This window comes from Artemia franciscana, chromosome 7, assembly GCF_032884065.1.
Source record: "Artemia franciscana chromosome 7, ASM3288406v1, whole genome shotgun sequence".
Lineage (NCBI taxonomy): Eukaryota > Metazoa > Arthropoda > Branchiopoda > Anostraca > Artemiidae > Artemia > Artemia franciscana.
In genome coordinates this window covers 47,158,247-47,177,380 of record NC_088869.1, presented here as the reverse complement: position 1 = coordinate 47,177,380, position 19,134 = coordinate 47,158,247, and the positions used below count along the sequence as shown (strand labels likewise).

The window sequence follows — 19,134 nt, the reverse complement described above, 5'->3', positions numbered from 1 at the left end:
GCCAAATAGGGCTATATCAAAGCAGTTAGTAGGTTAGGGCTGGGACATAGTTGAACTGGAAGCAATTCTGATACTCTAATAGGTACTAACCAAACATTTTGAAATGGTCTAATAGCCTAAAACTGTCTTCAGATTAAGACATGAGAAGACCTTTTAGGTTTCTGTTTCTATCCCTGTCATGGTGTAGCCACTGGTACTAGTTTACAATCACTTCTCATCAGAAGGAAGTACCATAAAATCATAGCCACTTAAAAGGCTTATTGAATTATGCTAAGATGTTTTAAAAATCTGGTTTTGTGGCTTTTCACTGGTTCAGGAAGTTCTTGAGGTAAGAGAATAAAACTTCATGCAATCAATCTATAACTCCAGTAAATGTGTGTGACAAGTGTTTTTCCATGACTAAAAACTTTGGCAAATCAACTTCCAACAATTCAGCCAAGTTTGAATTTTTCTTCTTCTTCTTTTTGTTTGGATCAATGTGGAGGTTCTTTTGCATATTTGGGACACCTATTCATCACTGGAATCAGTGTCCAGGCCCTCTAATAGACTTCTGCAGCTGAGTTCAAACTTTGGGTTCTGTACTACCAAGCACAATCTAAGTTAATATAAACCTGTTTAAACTAGATTTCCAATGTAGTCTATCACCTGCTTTAACTTTGGAATGAATACTAAGTTTGACTTCAAGGATCAAGTTAGACTATAAGCCACAACTCAATTTTTCCTCAAAGTGAGAGTAGGCTGGTTATTCTAAGTGAAATTTTGAGCTATTGTAGTTATAGGAAAAATGATGGCAACTGCACAATTTTGAAAAAGGATAGGTAGAAGAGGGGCAGTCTGGGGATTTTTTTTTTTTTTCACATCACCAGTCAGTACAACATCATAGATTACAATCCACCCATATCATATCTTGGGCTTGCTCAAAGCCTGTTTTTGTAGAGAATATATTTTGGTTGGAAGTTTCCTGAAAATCACCTTAAATTGCACTGCCAGTGATGAGATGGGGGGATCCTCCTGTAGAACATTGCTGGGTGGGTGATCTTGTGGTGCTGTTTTCTATGTGTGAACTCAGGGGCATCCCAGATGAATTTATACTCCATATCTCTTTAGTCTCTGTCCATTGATTTCTTGAACACTTTGGTGAATTTTGCTTGTACTGTTGCTTTGCTAAGAGAGTTCCATAACAGGATGCCTTAGGTAGCTAAGAAGTTATATCACTCATGATGGTCATGGGTAAACAGTTGTAGCTTCTTTGAGTGTCTTATGATGGTTTTCGATTCAGCTTGTGAGAAAAAAGCATTTCCTGCATCTGCATCCTAAAGTTTCTTCATCATCATTATTATGTCTCCACACTTTCTCCTGAAGGTATAAAGTTGACAGGGTTAGCTTTTTTAGGTGTTCCTCATACTGCAGGTGTCTGAGGTTGTTTGTGAAATTAGTAGCTCTCCTTTTGACCCTCTCCAGCATGTGTTTGTGTTTTATACTGGGGATAAGGGACTATTGACCCAAATTCAACTTTTGGATGTACTAATAATATGTACAGCTTCTTTATAATCTTAGGTTTTTAATGGTGAGTTCTTTTTGTCATGCCAAGAGCACCATGTTGGCTCCTGAAACTTGGTGCTGAACATACCCATTGAACTTCAATATAATATCTATGAAAACACCAAGGTCATGCTCTTCTTTGACACTTTCAAGTATCAATCTTGTACCTGTGCTGGACAGCATGGAATATTTGTGGTATGGGTTTCTTGAACCAAGAGGAAAGACTTTACATTGATCTGCATTAAATTCCAGACCCTACTGCTTGCACTAGTTCTACAGGCTGTCAAGGTCTGTTTGTATTGACACTGCACATTGCTCATCCTCTGCAGGACCAATCAGTATAGTTTCATCTGCATAAAGCCATGTTATTGGAAACTACAGCTGCTGAATCATTAATGTACCACCTTAACAGGGAAGGTCCAAGCTTTGGACCTTGTGGCACCCTGCTGAGGATGTGCACTAGATCTCAGTATGCTGGTATCCCTTTTCATCATATAGGACTATATTCTATGTTTTCCCACTAAAAAACTGATAATCCATTCAGGATTGACTTTGTAGACTCTAAGTTTCCTATTGAGGTAGCAGTGCACAACTTTATCAAAAGTTTTTGCCTGGTTGAGTAACACTATGTCTACATGGATACCTTCCAATATTAACTTTGTTGCTATGTTATAAGACTGAATGAGGTTAGTCTCTATGAATTAATCTTTTCTGTAGCCATGTTGTCCATCAACCAGCAATTTGTTAGGTGTTCATTGGTGGCATCATAGATTATCCCTTTTAAATTTCTCAGACAAAAGATGACCATGATTTTTCAAAATTGAATGAGGTTAGTCACTATGGATTAACCTTTCAATTTGGAGTAGAATTTTCTTGAATTTTGTCCATGATTTTTCAATATTGCCAGCCATGATCATTTTTTCCCACTCTGTTTCTTGCAACTCTTTGTAAATACCTTTATAATCAACAGATTTCTTAATAACTGTATTATTGGGCTTTAGACTTAAAAGATGTGTTGAAGCAATGCAAAGGTGATCACTTGCACCAAGTGCTGGTAGGTTTTGGATTGACTGGCTACTTTCTGGGCTGTTAGTAATAATAAGATATAGAAGGGATGGTATTGCACTATCTCTGTATTTTTTTGGAGAGTTTACCAGCTGTGTTAGCAAGTTTTCAGGGACGGTATCTGCAATTGGATTAGTTTGTTGTTTAATATCCAGAACTTTCAACCTGCTGAACCCCTGGCATGTGAAAATATCCCACTGTAACAAGATTTTGGTGGTTTGTCATAATCACAGTGATCTGATTTATCAAATTAGCTGTAAATAGCTATTTTGATATAATCTATCAGGTTCAAAAAGTGTAGTAGGAATTAAAGTAACTTGAAAATACTATTCTCAGCCATTGTTTGGTTTATAGACCTGTTTTGAAAGTGTAGGGAGGGATTTCAAAGCATTTGCCAACCAAAAATGAAAGTATGCCTATGCTCATGCTTTTCAGACCCTTAACCTTTAAATATTATACCTAGCTATGTTTTTCTTGTACTACAGTCAAAATATAATCTATTCAATTTTGTCATGTATGATAAGATTTTGAATCCACTATCCAAACTGGTAAAAAGTAGAGTAAGATTCACAGCCCAGGTCTCAAAATAGGGGCATTGTAACTTAATTTGACTTGCATGCAAGAATATAAAGACCAGCAGATTTTGAAAGTATACTATCCTAAGACAAAACAATGTGCCAAATGATTTGAATCACCAGAACCTAAATTTACTACTACTAACAACTCACTGCAGCATCAAGCCGTCTGGCCTCAGGCTGCTTGGCGATGCTCTAATTTGTTGACAGTTGTAGGCTATTAAACTAGATCATTGCAAAATATTTGGTTAGTACTTATTGGATTATCAGAGCCGCTTCCACTATATCTGCGTCTCAGCTCCATCCCATTTAATGCTTGGATATAGCCCAAGGCTCTATGGAAAAGTTTGTACATTTGTGGATCTGTCTTAACTGATGTTAGGCCTATCTGGTAATGTGAACCATCTTTTGACAAGAAATAAAAGCAAAGAATAATATTGCTTTGTTCCAATGGAACCTCATCAACTAAATTCTGATATGAATATATACATGAAAAGAATCAACTTATTGTGCTGATTCCAAATATATAAAATTCTTCAAGTTTAGTGTTGCCCATCAAAAGTTAACTGCTTGAGAAAATTTGCCTGATCTTTGAACAAGATAAAAACACCCCCCCCCTAAAAGTCAAGGAATCTTAATGAAAATCACACCATGAAATTCAGGATATCAAAGAACACTATTGTAGAGGTTAAAAGCTCCTATATACAAAAATGTGAAATTGTATTTTTTGTCAGAAGAAAGATCATGGATGCATGTTTATTGTTTTTTTTTTTTTTTTTTTTTTTTTTTTTTTTTTTTTTTTTTTTTTTTTTTTTTTTTTTTAGGGATGATCGTATCGAAATAATGGTTTTAGAAGATCGGGAGAGGGTGTATTCGAACTGGAATTAAAAGTTCTAGTGCCTTTTTTCAGTAACCAAAAAATTGGAGGGCACCTAGCCCCCCTCCCACGCCCTTTCCCCAATCCAATCAAAATTTTGAGATGTCTGTAAGTTGTGAAATTTGCTTATTGTTTATTTATATTATTTGTTATTGGGAAGTATACAGCCTTTTTGGGGGAGGGGAGGATTTTGTGCTTGAGATGGGTTTCCATATGGGGAATTTTCCTTGGGGAGGGAAATTTCCAGGGGTGAATTTTCCAGAAGAAATCTTACACTGGAAGGATTTGACTGAATTCCTCTACGAAATTCTTTTTAATTGTCTTACTTTCTCTTTGCCAACTCAATTTTGCATTTAGAGATGTTCCGGGTGAATTATTCAGGGGCTATCTCCAGTCTGTTTGGATTTCTGGAAGAAAATTTCCATGGAAGGGGACTTCCGGACTGATCGAGAAAACGGTTAAAAAATAAAAGTCTTTTTTAAATGAAAGTATACTAAGGAGAATTTTTCAGGCTGAATCGTCAGCAAGAAATTGTACGGTGGGGGGTTAATGAGGATGGAACTGTGGATGAAATTTTTAGAGGATGAAATAAAAAAAAATTTTAACAGAAAGTAAAAAACTAAAAAAAAACAAAAATTATTCCGTATATGAAGGCATTGCCCTCCTCCCCAATACCTTGTTCTTTACGCTAAAGTTTGACTGCTTGTCCCAATTTTTTAAGAAAGCTCCTGAAACCCAAGAGCCATTTAATTAAATTAGGAAGATTTTTCAAAAGTGCTAAAAGCTTTGGCGTAAAATATAAAGTATTGAGGAGGAGGGCAACCCCTTTATATACGGAATAATTTCTGTTATTTTTTAGCTTTAGTATTGCTCCTTACTTTCAGTTTAAAAAAACGTGTTTTTTTTGCTTATTTTTACTCCAGAAGTGACCTTGCATACGGTTGTCTTGAAACGATCCTTTTCTTAAATTAAATAAAAACAGCAGGTTTTTTTTTACTGAAAGTAAGAAGCGACATTAAAACTTAAAACGAACAGAAATTATTCCGTATATGAAAGGGGATATCCCCTCCTCAATGCCCCGCTCTTTACGCTAAAGGTTTTTATTGTTTAAAAAGTGAAGTTGTGAGAGAGAGTCAAACTTTAGCGTAAAGAGCGGGGTGTTGAGGAGGGGACAACCTCTTTCATATAATTTCAGTTCGGAATAATTTCTGTTCATTTTAAGTTTTAATGTCGCTCCTTACTTTCAGTTAAAAAAAAACTTGTTCTTTATTTAATTTCCTAACGTTTTTGAATTAATGCAGGTTTTGATTTTGGCTCAACGTACATGAATAATTACAATGGAATTTGCATATTAATTTTACTTTTTTGGCTAAATGACTTTCTCAAAAATTTGATCGGATGATTTGAGAAAAAAGGGGTGGGGGGAGGGATCCTAGTTGCCCTCCATTTTTTTTGGTTACTTTAAAAGGTCACTAGAACTTTTAATTTTATTTACAAGCGTTCTGATTAGTAATACATATACGTAACTTACGTAACTAACTTTTATGTTCGTATAGTTTTATTACGTATATGAAGGGGTTTGCCCCCTCGACAATACCTCGCTCTTTGCGCTAAAGTTAGAATTTTGTTCCGATTCTTTAAGAATGATCTCTGAACCACAAAGGCCATTTAATTAGAATAAATTACTATTTTGAAATTACTAAAAATACTTTAGCGTAAAGAGTGAGGTATTGAGGAGGGGACGAACCCCCTCATATAGTAAATGTTCATTTTAAGTTTTAATGTTGCTTCTTACTTTCAGTTGGAAAAAACTTGTTTTTTTGTTTGTTTAATTTCTCATTGTTTTTTAAATAATGCTGGGAAATCCATCGCCCCCTTCATGGAAATTCTCTTATTCCATGATATATTCCTCCAGGGAAAGATTCTCCCACTACACCCCCCCCCCCCACCAGAAAACGATCCCCCTGAAAACGTCTATATAGTTCCCAATAACCAATACTATGTGTAAACAATGGGCAAAGTCCATAACTTGTAGCCCTTCCCCCGGGGACTGTGGGTGATTTAAGTCTTCCTGAAAGACGTATGTATTAGATTTTTCGACTATATTGAACAAAATGGCTACCTCAAAATTTTGATCCGGTGACTTAGGGAAAAATGAGGGTGGTTGCCCTCAAATTTTTTGGTCACTTTAAAAGGACACTAGAACTTTTAATTTCCGTTAGAATGAGGCCTCTCGCGACATTTTAGGACCATTGGGTTGATACGATCGCCCCTGAAAAAACAAACAAACAACAAGTAAAAACGCATCCGTGATCTTTCTTCAGGCAAAAAATATAAAAATTCCACATTTTTCCAGTTAGGAGCTTGAAACCTCTACAGCAGGGTTCTCTTGTAAGCTGAATATGATGTTGCGATTTTCGTTTAGATTCTATGACTTCTAAGGGTGTTTTCCCCTTTCTTTGAAAATAAGGTAAATTTTCTCAGGCTCGTAACTTTTGATGGGTAAGACTAAACTTGATGAAAGTTATATATTTAAAATCCGTATAAAAATCGAATTCTTTTGATGTATCTATCGGTATAAAAATTCCGTTTTTTAGAGTTTCGGTTACATCCGGGTCGCTCCTTACTTACAGTTCGTTACCACGAATTGTCTGAAAAAACGTAATTAGTCTACAGTTTGGACAGATAGGACAAGTTGGACCAAAGGAAACTCTACAAAATTCCGAGAATAATTTTAACACATCCTAAAATACTTACTTATATCATTTCTAAAAGCAGTTTACTTTACCCCCCAACCATCCTTAAATGAGCAAACGTTTAGCCCAAATTATGTGTTTCCCATGTATTTTTCTATATCTCAGTTTCATTGATGTTGGTTCTTTGCGGTTAATTCCATTTGAAAAAGAGAGTAATGTATGGTGAAATGCATGTAACATATACAATTTGGGTTATATGTTTTCTTGCAGTCCATTCTAGGAGAAGGGGGAGTCAGAAGAATTTAAATTGCATTTCTGACAAAAACTTAATTTTGTTTGATGTAGGTTCAATTTTTGGTGGAACATTGCCTCCTTCTTCGCTCATATCCTTTAGGCTGATTTCTGTAGCTTTTTATTTTTAAATTAGGGAGCTCACATTTTTTTTTTTTATTAATTTGTAGACTATATGCTGTTCAAAATATCATCTTTGTAGAAGTTAGCCTCTTCATGGAATGCATCTAAACGTAATAATTGATTGAACTGAAAGTCATATGTACATTTATAAAAAAATTATTTCTCAAAAAGTTTCTGAAGGACTCCCCTCCCCACTGTCAAATAACTGTATTCAGAAAATGCTTTTTTGTTATTTAACCCTATCACAAGAAAAGGTTCTTTGATTTCGTCATAAGCCTGAAAGATTTGTCATCATCAAAAAACTGAGGCATAAAATACATCTTTTTTATACCTCCCTCATCTCTGAAAGAGCTCTCTGGTCCTTCCCTCCCTGTTGGACCTGTGGGTGCACTTATACATTTGCAAATGCTTAACAGGCGCTGAACTCCATAGGATGCAAGTATCGGTTGTGTGAAAGCGTTTTTCATGGTCTCAGTGAATGTTTTGACAGGATGTCAGTAGGCAGTAGGTGGGTGGGCCCATAGCTTTTCTTAACTTTTCGAACTCTTAAACTGAAGTTTCTATTTTTGTTTTTCTGAATGTTTTCTTTTTATAATTGATGTTTCTTCCTTTTTTCTAGACTTTTATAACATGACGAGCACACCAGAAAATTCAGATGCTATTCGCCTCACGGTAGCTGACATATTAACATCAATGGCAATGGGAGCAGAACCAATCACACCTACAACTGTAAGCTTGAGTTTTTTATGCATGCTGTTGCTGTTGAGCTAAAGATCATATCTGACATTTTCAAACTCCTTAGTATCTAAAAACCGTTCATTGATCTGCATTCAAAGAAGGATTAGTAGGACAATGGATGTTTAATAACGCTTAGAACATCACGGTGTTTATTACCCTGCTGATCCGCCGTTGAAAGTGCTTAGCAAAGGATTTTTAGCAAATGCCTAAGAAGTGTGAAAATTTCGTTAACGAAATGTAAAACTGACAGGATGAAAATTATATATATATATATATATGTATATATATATATATATATATATATATATATATATATATATATATATATATATATATATATATATATATATATATACATATATATATATATATATATATATATATATATATATATATATATATATATATATGAATTATTTCCTGTTTTATCATTAGTAAACAGAATAATAGTAAATAAAGAAAAGAGGAAAACATACTGAAATGCAACACGATATATACAACCACAGAAAAGAAGATCCTCCATCAAAGCAATTGAAACGAAACAGATAGGCTCACTTTAAGAATATAAAACGCAAAAATCATGAATCAAATCAAGCAAACTTCTAAATTTAGTCCGTCTTTCAATAAAAGTGGTAAGACGATCTCTGGCTCCATATTTTGCTGCTACTCTGGAATTTCCCGCCCCCATTCAGAAGTTACTTACAATAATTAAACTCCTTCCAATAGGATGGGCTATTAGAAAGAAAACGACCGAATGGGCGGAATAATGAAGTCACTGTAAAGTCGCGCAAGTAAAAAACGGTTAAGCCACAATTTACTGCCAACAAGGAGCCCGTATGTACGGCGATTTTTTTTCTACAAAATGCTAAAAAGAGCCAAACGATTCAATTTAAAAACTGACGTAACCAGAAGGCCCAGATGAGTAATAGTGCTAATAGCAATACAAATTTTATTGCCGAGCCATAACAAAAACGATAGAGAGCTGTTGAGAACAGGGGTTAAACACCTTTTTTATGGCATTTGGTATTAACCAAGTGATATATAGCAATCGCAAATTTGTCGGTCTGTTTGTCTGTCTGTCGGTCCCGGTTTTCCTACTTTAGGCACTTCCAGGTAAGCTAGGACGATGAAATTTGGCTGGCGTATCAGGGACCGGACCAGATTAAATTAGACCATCTGGGGGGGAGTGGGGGCCCGTTAATTCGGAAAAAATAGAAAAACGAAGTAATTTTAACTTATCGGGATGAAACTTGGTGGGAAAAATAAGCACAAGTCCTAGATACATGATTGACATAACCGGAATGGATCCGCTCTCTTTGGGGTAGTTGGGGGGGGGGGGTTAATTCTGAAAAATTAGAAAAAAATGAGGTATTTTTAACTTACGAACGGGTGATCGGATCTCAATGAAAGTTGATGTTTGGAAGGATATCGTGTCTCAAAGCTCTTATTTTAAATCCCGACTGGATCTGGTAATATTGGGGGGAGTTTCGGGTGGGGGAGCTAAAATCACGGAAAACGCTTAGATTGGAGGGATGGAGATGAAAATTGGTGGGGAAAATAAGCAGAAGTTTTAGATACGTGATTTACATAATATGGAACGGATCCTCTCTATTGGGGGGGGGGTTAATTCTGAAAAATTAGAAAAAATGACGTATTTTTAACTTACGAAGGAGTGATTGGATCTTCATGGAACTTCATATTTAGAAGGACCTCGTAACTCAGATCTCTTATTTTAAATCTCAACCGGATCCATCGTCATTGGGAGGTGGGAGTGGGGGACCGGAAATCTTAGAAAATACTTAAAGCGGAGAGATCAGGATGAAACTGGATGGGAAGAATAAAAACCTGTCTAAGATACGTGACTGACATAACCGGACCGGATCTGCTCTCTTTGGTGGAGTTGGGGGGGGGGGGGGTAATTTTGAAAATTGAGGTATTTGTAACTTACGAAAGGGTGACCAGATCTTAATAAAATTTGGTATTTAGAAAGATCTTGTGCTTTAAAGCTCTAATTATAAATTCAGACCAGATCCTTTGACATTGGGGGGAGTTGGAGGGGGAAACTGGAATTCTTGGAAAACGTGAAAATCCGGGTATTTTCATCTTACGAATAGGTGATCGGATCTTAATGAAATTTGACATTTAGAAGGAATTCGTGTCTCAGAGCTCTTGTTTCAAATCCCGATCAGATCTTTTGACATTGGGGGGAGTTGGAGGGGGAAATCTTGGAAAACACTTGGAGTGGAGGAATCGGGATGAAGCTTGGTGAATAGAATAAGCAAATGTACTTGATACGTGATTGACGTAACATTACTGGATTCGCTCTCTTTGGGGGAGTTTGGGGGAGGAGTTCAGTGATTTGGTGAGTCTGGTGCTTCTGGACGTGCTAGGACGATGAAAATTGGTAGGTGTGTCAGGGAGCTGCACAAATTGACTTGATAAAGTCGTTTTCGCAGATTCGACCATCTGGGGGGCTAAAGAGAGAGGAAAAATTTGAAAAAATTAGATATTTATAACTTACGAGTGGGTGATCGGATCTAATGAATTTTTTATATTTAGAAGGACATCGTGACTCAGAGGTCTTATTTTAAATCCTGACCGGCATTAAGCCTCTGATTTTCCTTTTAAATCAATCTATTGATTCTTAGAATTAAGCGGCTCCATTAATTTGCAAAATACCAGGATGACAGTAGATACATTGTCCCGGTTCTTTGCCTTTTGTTAGGACTAGCCTATTAGGTAACTGTGTCTATTGAAAAAGCACGAGGCCCGGATCCAGAAGTAGAAATCATCTGATAAAGTGAAGTAAGGTGTTCGATGAGCCAATCCCTACTGTAAAACAAATGAGTACCACACACTTTGTCAACATCTCTTGAAAATGTTTTCTTTAGCTTTCTTATAGCTTCTTTCACTGTTTTCATTGACAATAAAAAACCTATAACATAGTCTGAACGATCGAGTGCCGCATTGAGCTCTGATTTATATTGTAGTTGGGGTGTTTGGTCTGGTGGTGAAAACTCAACTCCATAAAAGGAGATCAACTCAGCTTCTCTTGCAAGCTTAGCGCAAGAAAGGTCTTTGGGTTTCTAACTCTTTACCAGCTTTCACGTCGAATTGGGATTCGAACAGACTAGTTCAGTATTTTGACCAATTATGTTAGCGAGTTGTTTAGACAGATATCTAGCAATATGACATTTAGCATGCTAACAAAATTTATTCATAATACTGCTATGGGGCTTTTTACTCGCTTTAGACAAGGGATACCAGAAATAACTCAGTGTTTTCGGACGAATCAAGGACTTCAGGCCCAATGGGGATCTTTTTGATTTGAACAGCCTTTTTTTTTTCACAATGAATTGCGTGAATCAGCTTACTTGCATAGATATTCAGCATGACCAGCTTCTCTGACATAGGTAACGACAGGACTTCTTGCAGTAACTGAAATTGCAATTCAACCTTGTCAATTATATTATCACAGACTGACTGAAACAAAATAACATTTGTTTTATCCCACTCATTTCTATAGAACCACTTCCTTTCCTCAATATGGGGCATGTATAGGACCGTAGAATTTGAATGTATTTATATTTGGGAAATATGGTGAGTCAACACTTTAGGGATTACTTCAGTGGTTGTTGTTGTGGAAATCAGGAAAAAGTCAAGACCAGAGATTGAGCCCGGATTGTGAATGTAAGTGAAGTAGACATCTTTTTTTACGTGTTCGAGATCCTTACACGAAGAAAAAAAGCATCTGAATTCGAGGAGCTCGGTGCTATAAAATGGGAGAATAGACATGGCCAAACTAGGTTAAGTGCCATTTTTTATCAGTCCAATGCCATTTTTCTGGTGGCAACGCAGTCCAACTTGGGTATTACTGACTGTATCTCAAAGGGGAATACCAAGGACTCGTCTAAAATAGGAATGGTCAAACTTGATAGCATGGATGTCCGTGGCTTCCAGAGACCAAGTCCCATATTCATAAAGGAGTACAGAGCCGACAGATCCCAGATACTTGAATTAATAGACGACTTCCAAGCAAGTATTGTCAAGAAAAATAACACTTTCCAATGCATCTCCACTCGCTCGTTAGAATATTAGTTTTTTCCCGGCCAATCTTCAGATCAATTGTCTTCGTGGTGACAGCAACTTTGCATAGCATGGCAGGAATAGCAATAATAAGAGAATAGCAATAATCTCCGCTAATCCGAGACTAGATAGTCTTCGATTGGCAATAACATAACTAATAAGGTTGGCCGTCTTACCTTCGAGTACCATGCTGACTTAAAAAAGCCATTTTACGACCAACTACTTTATTGATCATAACTAGTTTGCTGAACCTATAAAATTGTCCAATTCTGTTACCATTGCTTTTTTTTTTACTTCGACGCACCCAATTTACCTAAGCGAGGATAACATCTATCTGTATTTGTTTCAACATGGACACTAAAGTCTCATAATGAAAAAACCACATTTCTAGCTGGTTGTCTGCAGTGCCAATTGGTTATGGGGGTATTTGGCCTCTTAGATCCCCTGTATATTCCGAAAAACATCATTTTTGGTATTTACTCTGGAAAATACGGTTTTTTGGGTTTTCATTGAAAAAAAAAGTTGACTAACTTGCCTTAAATACCGGTGGCTTCCTAAACTTTAAGTGGCTCAGCAGCCTTACAACTCAAAAACCTTTAATAGTAACCTACCCAACAAGGTAGGAAGGTATAATGTGTTTGTTTAATTCATACAGTTGTTTAGTACCTTTAGATATTTATTTTTAATTTACGTAAACAAAATATCCATATGTCTGTCGGTCAACCGGTTCCTATGCTTGCTTTTAATCAATTCTTTACTGGAAAATGGAATATGACATAGATATGTTGAGCTAAAAATTGCCTTCATAAACCACCCTGGACAAAAATTGAATATTTTTTCTTTGGAACAAAATGTTAAATATTTTCAATACTTGAAGTGAGGAATTTCAATGAAAGGACACTTTGTAAATCACTTGGCTATATCTCCACTACAGCGTCGTCTTCTCCAAAATGTTGTAGGACAAAAGTATAAGAATTCTTCAGTATCAAATTTCTGCAAAAGAAGATGTGACGAACTGCGATGCAATCGAAAATTTTGGAAGTCTTCAAAACGCTCATTGAATTAACTTCTCAATTCTGAAAGATTTGCATTATGTTCTTTGTCAAACAGTTCGGGGTAACGAACTGTAGTAAGGAGCGACCCGACTCAATAGTAAACGAAACTCTAAAAATTGGAATTTTGATGCTAAAAGATACATCAAAAGAATCGGATTTTCATGCTGATTTTAAATATATGTTTCATCAAATTTAATCTTTTTCGTCAAACGTTACGAGACTGAGAAAATTTGCCTTATTTTGGAAAATAGGGGAAAACACCCCCTAAAAATCATAGATTCTTAACGAAAATCACACCATCGCATTCAGCGTATAAGAGAACCCTATAGCAAAAATTTCAAGCCCCATCTACAAAAATTTGGAATTTCGTATTTTTTGCCAGAAGACAGATCACGGGTGTGTGTTTTTTTTTCCAGGGGTCATTGTATCGACCAAGTGGTCCTAGAATTTCGCAAGAGGGCTCATTCGAATGGAAATGAAAATTTCTAGTGCCCTTTTATGCGACCAAAAAAAATTGGAGGGCACCTAGGCCCCCTCTCACGCTCTTTTTTTTCCAAAGTCAACGGATCAAAATTTTGAGATAGCCATTTTGTTCTGCATACTCAAAAACCATAATAACTATGTCTTTGGGGATGACTTACTCCCCCACAGTCTCTGGGGGAGGGGCTGCAAGTTTAAGGGGTTGAGTTGAGAGGAGGGGGCTATGTGGGAGTATCTTCCTTGGAGGAATATGTCATGGGGGAAGAGAAACTCGATGAAAAGGGCGCAGGATGTTCTAGCATTACTATAAAAAAAAAACAATGAAAAAATAAACATGAAAACGTTTTTTCAATTGAAAGTAAGGAGTAGCATTAAAACTTAAAACGAACAGAGATCATTAAGCATATGAGGGGCTCTAAGATACTTAAGCATAAAGAGCGAGGTATTTAGGAGGAGATAATTACATCGCTCTTTATGCTAAAGTATTTTTAGTAAATTCAACTACTTATTCTACGGCCTTTCTGATTCAGGGGTCATTCTTAAAGAATTGGGACAAAACTTAAGATTTAGTATAAAGATCGAGGTATTAACGAGGGGACAAACCCCCTCATATACATAATAAAAATATAAGAATTTAAAAGTTTTTTACGCAAGTTAATTCTTAAGTTACGTATATTTTTTACTAATAAAAACTTTCGTTAAAAATTAAAAGTTTTCGTTGCCTTTTTAAGTAACCTAAAAATTGGAGGGCAACTATACCTCTTTCCCCATTCCTTATTTCTCAAAATCGTCTGATCAAAATTAAGAGAAAGCCATTTAGCCAAAAAGAGAATTAATGTGCAAATTTCATTTTACTAATTTATGTGTGGAGAGCCAAAATCAAACATGCATTAATTCAAAAACGTTCAGAAATTAAATAAAAAACTAGTTTTTTAAACTGAAAGTAAGGAGCGACATTAAAACTTAAAACGAACAGAAATTACTTCGTGTATGAAAGGGGCTGTTCCCTTCTCAACGCCCCGCTCTTTACGCTAACGTTTTTTACTGTTTAATAAAGTAGGATTGAGAGAAAGAGTCAAACTTTAGCGTAAAGAGCGGAGCGTTGAGAAGGGAACAGCCCCTTTCATACAAGGAGTAATTTCTGTTCGTTTTAAGTTTTAATGTCGCACCTTAATTTCAGTTAAAAAAAAAACTAGTTTTTTATTATTTAATTCTAATAAGGAGGCTGTAAAGGCCCTTGCTTGTCAAGAGTCTGTTATATTAACACTGGGTGAGATTTTTTGCCCGCAGCATCGGGTTTTTTATGGCACTTGGTATCTACCAAGTGACATATAGCGATCACAAATTCTGTCTGTCTGTCTATCTGTCTGTCCCGGTTTTGCTACTCTAGGCACTTCCAGGTAAGCTAGGACGATGAAATTTGGCAGGTGTAACAGGAACCAGACTAGATTAAATTATAAATTGTCGTTTCTCCGATTCGACCATCTGGGGGGGGGGGGAGTGGGGGAACGGTTAAATTGGAAAAATTAGAAAAAAGAGGTATTTTTAACTTACGAACGGGTGATCGAATCTTAATGAAATTTGATGTTTGGAAGGATACCGTGTCTCAGAGCTCTTATTTTAAATCCCGACCGGATCCGGTGACATTGGGGGGATTGGAGAGGGACCTAAAATCTTGGAAAACGCTTAGAGTGGAGGGATCGGGATGAAACTTAGTGGGAAAAAAAGCAAGTCCTAGATACGTGATTGACATAACCGGAACGGATTCGCTCTCTTTGGGGTAGGTGGGGGGAAGGGTTAGTTCTAGAAAATCAAAAAATGAAGTTTTTTTTAACTTATGAAGGCGTGATTGGATCTTAATGAAATTTCATATTTAGAAGGACCTCGTAACTCAGATCTCTTATTTTAAATCCCGACCGGATCCAGTGAAATTGGGGGGAGGGGGATCTTGGAAAACGCTTACAGCGGAGAGATTAGGATGAAACCTGATGGGAAGAATAAGTGCAAGTGCAAGATACGTTGCTGATATAATCGGACCGGATCCGCTCTCTTTGGTGGAGTTGGGTGGAGAGTAATTTGGAAATATTAGAAAAAATGAGATATTTGTAACTTACGAACGGATGATAAGATCTTAATGAAATTTGATATTTAGAAGGATCTTGTGCTTTAGAACTCTCATTTTAAATCCCGATCAGATCCGGTGACGTTGGGGGGAGTTGGAGGGGGATACCGGAAATCTTGGGAAACGCTTAGAGTGGAGAAATCGGGATGAAACTTGATGGGAAGAATAAGCACAAGTTATAGATACGTGATTGATATAATTGGAACGGATCCGTTCTCTTTGGTGGAGCTGGGGGTTGTTAGTTTGGAAAAATTAGAAAAATTGAGGTATTTTAACTTAAGAACGGGTTACCGGATCTTAATGAAATTTGATATTTAGAAGGAACTCAAGTCTCAGAGCTCTTATTTCAAATCTCGACCGGATCTGTTGACATTGTGGAGAGTTATAGGGGGAAACCGAAAATCTTGGAAAACGCTTATAAATATCGTAGATACGTGATTGACGTAACCGGACTGGATCCGCTCTCTTTGGGGGAGTTAGGGGGTGGGGTTCAGTGCTTTGGTGAGTTTGGTGCTTCTGGACGTGCTAGGACGATGAAAATGGGTAGGCGTGTCAGGGAGCTGCACAAATTGACTTGATAAAGTCGTTTTCCCCGATTCAACCCTCTGGGGGGCTGAAGGGAGAGGAAAAATTTGAAAAAATGAAGTGTATTTAACTTATGATGGGTGATCGGATCTTAATGAATTTCGATATTTAGAAGGACCTCGTGATCCAGAGCTCTTATTTTAAATCCCGACCGGTATTGAGCCTCTGATTTTCCTTTTAAAGCAATCTATTGATTCTTAGAATTTTGCTAGAGCTCATACCATATGAGCTCTTGGCTCTTGGCTCTTCCGACCTCATCACAAGTGCCATATGAGCTCTTCTCAGTTCATGTTCTGAGTTCTTTTATTCATCAAAAGATTTATCCACCTACTCAATTAAACATGCAACCTAATCCAGAGATATCAACTCCAAGAAAAACTGGGGAAGACTTAATTATTAACTAGAAATCCTCTAACATACTTTTTGAAGATATCTAACAAGTGGCAGCTGGGGGTTGAAGTCAAACTCTATTGATGAAGTATGAGGAATCTGTAAGTTGCTTGAAATGCGGAAATGATAAGTTTATTTCTCAGAGATAAAAGAACTATTACCACATAAGGCAGCAGGAAGCTGGCCATTCAACCTTAAAAAAGTAAAGAAGCACAAGTAAAAGAAAATAAATATACTTAAAATCAAGCAAGGGGTTAAGTAAGGAACAGTTAGTGTCCCGCATAAGAATCCTTGCTTTCGTGAAGTTTTGAAAGTGGCCTCAGTGAAAAGGAAAAAGTTGACGTCCAAATAACAGAACAGAATTAAACATAAGACTGAACTAGATTATAGAGCAGAATGCTAAGAATAATGAATACTAAGAGTACTAAGAATTCTAAGATGCTAAGATAATGAGTTTGAGTGTTTTAAGGATCCCGAGGCTTCTGGAGACTTTCGTTTTAATCAGATCAGTATGATGCTTGGCAGAAAAAATTTCACCGAGCAAGATGCCTAGGAATCGGACAAATCGATCTTTAGGTCTACTAAGGGTCCTCGATACGAATATTTCATTTAAACCAGAGTATGTCTTTGAAACTTGAGAAAATGAGAAAAAATAACCTTTCAACATTCAAGGCAAGGTATTTAACATTAAACCACTGAATAGCTCTTTCAAAAAGGGCGATCATCTTTGAACAAGAGTACTGTTATCAGCAAGAGCGAAAGTAAGCATATCCGAGGAAGACGAACTCTTGTTACAGTTAGTGATTCATAAATGATCGTTGAATTACCGTCTCACTCTGTTAGTTTAATATCAACGGCATAAATTATAAAGATGGTTCAACAAACCAAAAAATGAACGATTATGGCATTTTGTTCCTGCAGTAACGCCTACTTCCTGCCATCTCTGTTAACTCTCTACGAAGAAGCAGCCAACGTATTGTGTTTCGAACCAATGCCCTCAAAACTTAAGACCTACCCTGCGCTGGCCTGGAATATGGTATCAAACGATTAGCCACACCCTTATCACCAGTCTTATTTTATTCCTCGATAATGTTATTGCAGTAGGACTTGGTAACCTTTTATTCATTAATGTCTTCCTTCACTGTGGTCAGAAGCGTTTATTTTCGCTAAGTTTTTTAATGCCTCCTCATCCCTTAAAACTCTGCTTTGCAATATTGAAAGTCACCGTTATCGGTGGCTAATGACAGGTGACTTTAATTGAGATATTAATAGCTCCTCAACTCATGCTAACCTAGTTTTAGACTCTTTACCAATTGGTTGTCGTATAACACCTAAAATTCTTAATCACAGCAGTGGTGCCGTGACCAATTGTGACCACAACATTTGCTCCTTAGATGTCACCTGTTCTGTCGTTTATGTTGACAAACACGAACGTGGCTTCGGGCACCTTCCCCTTTTTCTTTCTGTGACGTTAATTGCTTATCCATCCAATGGTTTTTGCGTTTCTACTAATAAAAAATGTTGTATGAAACGTGAGTGGGGGCAAGCAAGCTGGTCTTTATGTATTTCTACCCTAACTGCCTTGTTGTCCTAGGTCAAGATCCCATTTAATCGACTGTGGATGAGTGTTTTTTTCCATAAGCAGAGTGCAACTGAATATATATTACCTTCGATTTGTTGAGTGCATGAAACAAGCTGAGAGTGTGGCTGTTTTCGTCATCTGGGTTGAAACTCGATACTCGAAGCTCGATTTGGAAAGAAGACTCCGGCTGTAACGCTGTTAAAAGCAAGGCCAAATGTTTAATATAAAGAGTGAGACAAAAGCGGGCTTTGACCGGCATGTTCTTTTGGTTCGTTCTAATGATGCTCTGTTCCCTGAAAGGACATTACGTTTTGAAGGCTTAGTTTATATACTTTTGGCTGCTGAAGTTTTGCAACGGCAGGTTATTCCTGCATCAACTAAAAGTGTTATTGATAATATGCGGAAACTGAAGTCTAAATCGAGTAATCTTGATGGGATTTGCGCTTATCATTTACGTTGTGATTGACCGGCATTAGTCACTCAGCTCCAGTTACTATTCCAGTTTCGCTTATGTTTGTCAGTCGTGCCTTATTCCTTTCTTTGCGGTTCGGTAGCCTCTATTCTTAAACGTGGAAAAGACCTTTTTGATTGCAGCTCATTTAGGCCTATCACTGTTGCATGCAATAATAGTTAGATTTTTGATTATGTTCTGCTCCCATATATTACTGAAGGACTACTAAAAATTCAAACCAATTTGATTTTTAACCTCGCATTAGATGCCAACATGCGCACATGGTTTTAGCTTTAATTCTTTATGATGCCCAGTCTAAAGGTTATGAAGTACATATTTGTGCTTAGGATTTGTCTAAGACCATTGATAGTGCATGGTATTTGTCATGCACTAGTATGACATTCTCTGTCAGAGTTTGGAGTGATCCCTTCTGTCATACATTTAGTTAAATTTTTGGTATAGTAATTCGTTTCTTC

General features: G+C 36.9%; 1 protein-coding gene across 2 annotated transcripts in view; it reads left to right on the top strand.

The window, feature by feature from the left end:
* The window catches only part of LOC136029384 (transcription factor kayak-like), a 58,126-nt gene that overhangs the window by 1,122 nt on the left and 37,870 nt on the right, over nucleotides 1–19,134 (top strand). For both annotated transcript variants that reach the window (XM_065707710.1, XM_065707709.1), the window contains exon 2: nucleotides 7,789–7,898. In XM_065707710.1, coding sequence (XP_065563782.1) covers nucleotides 7,800–7,898 — 99 coding nt within the window. In that variant the 5' untranslated portion in view covers nucleotides 7,789–7,799. The remainder of the gene's footprint in view (nucleotides 1–7,788; nucleotides 7,899–19,134) is intronic.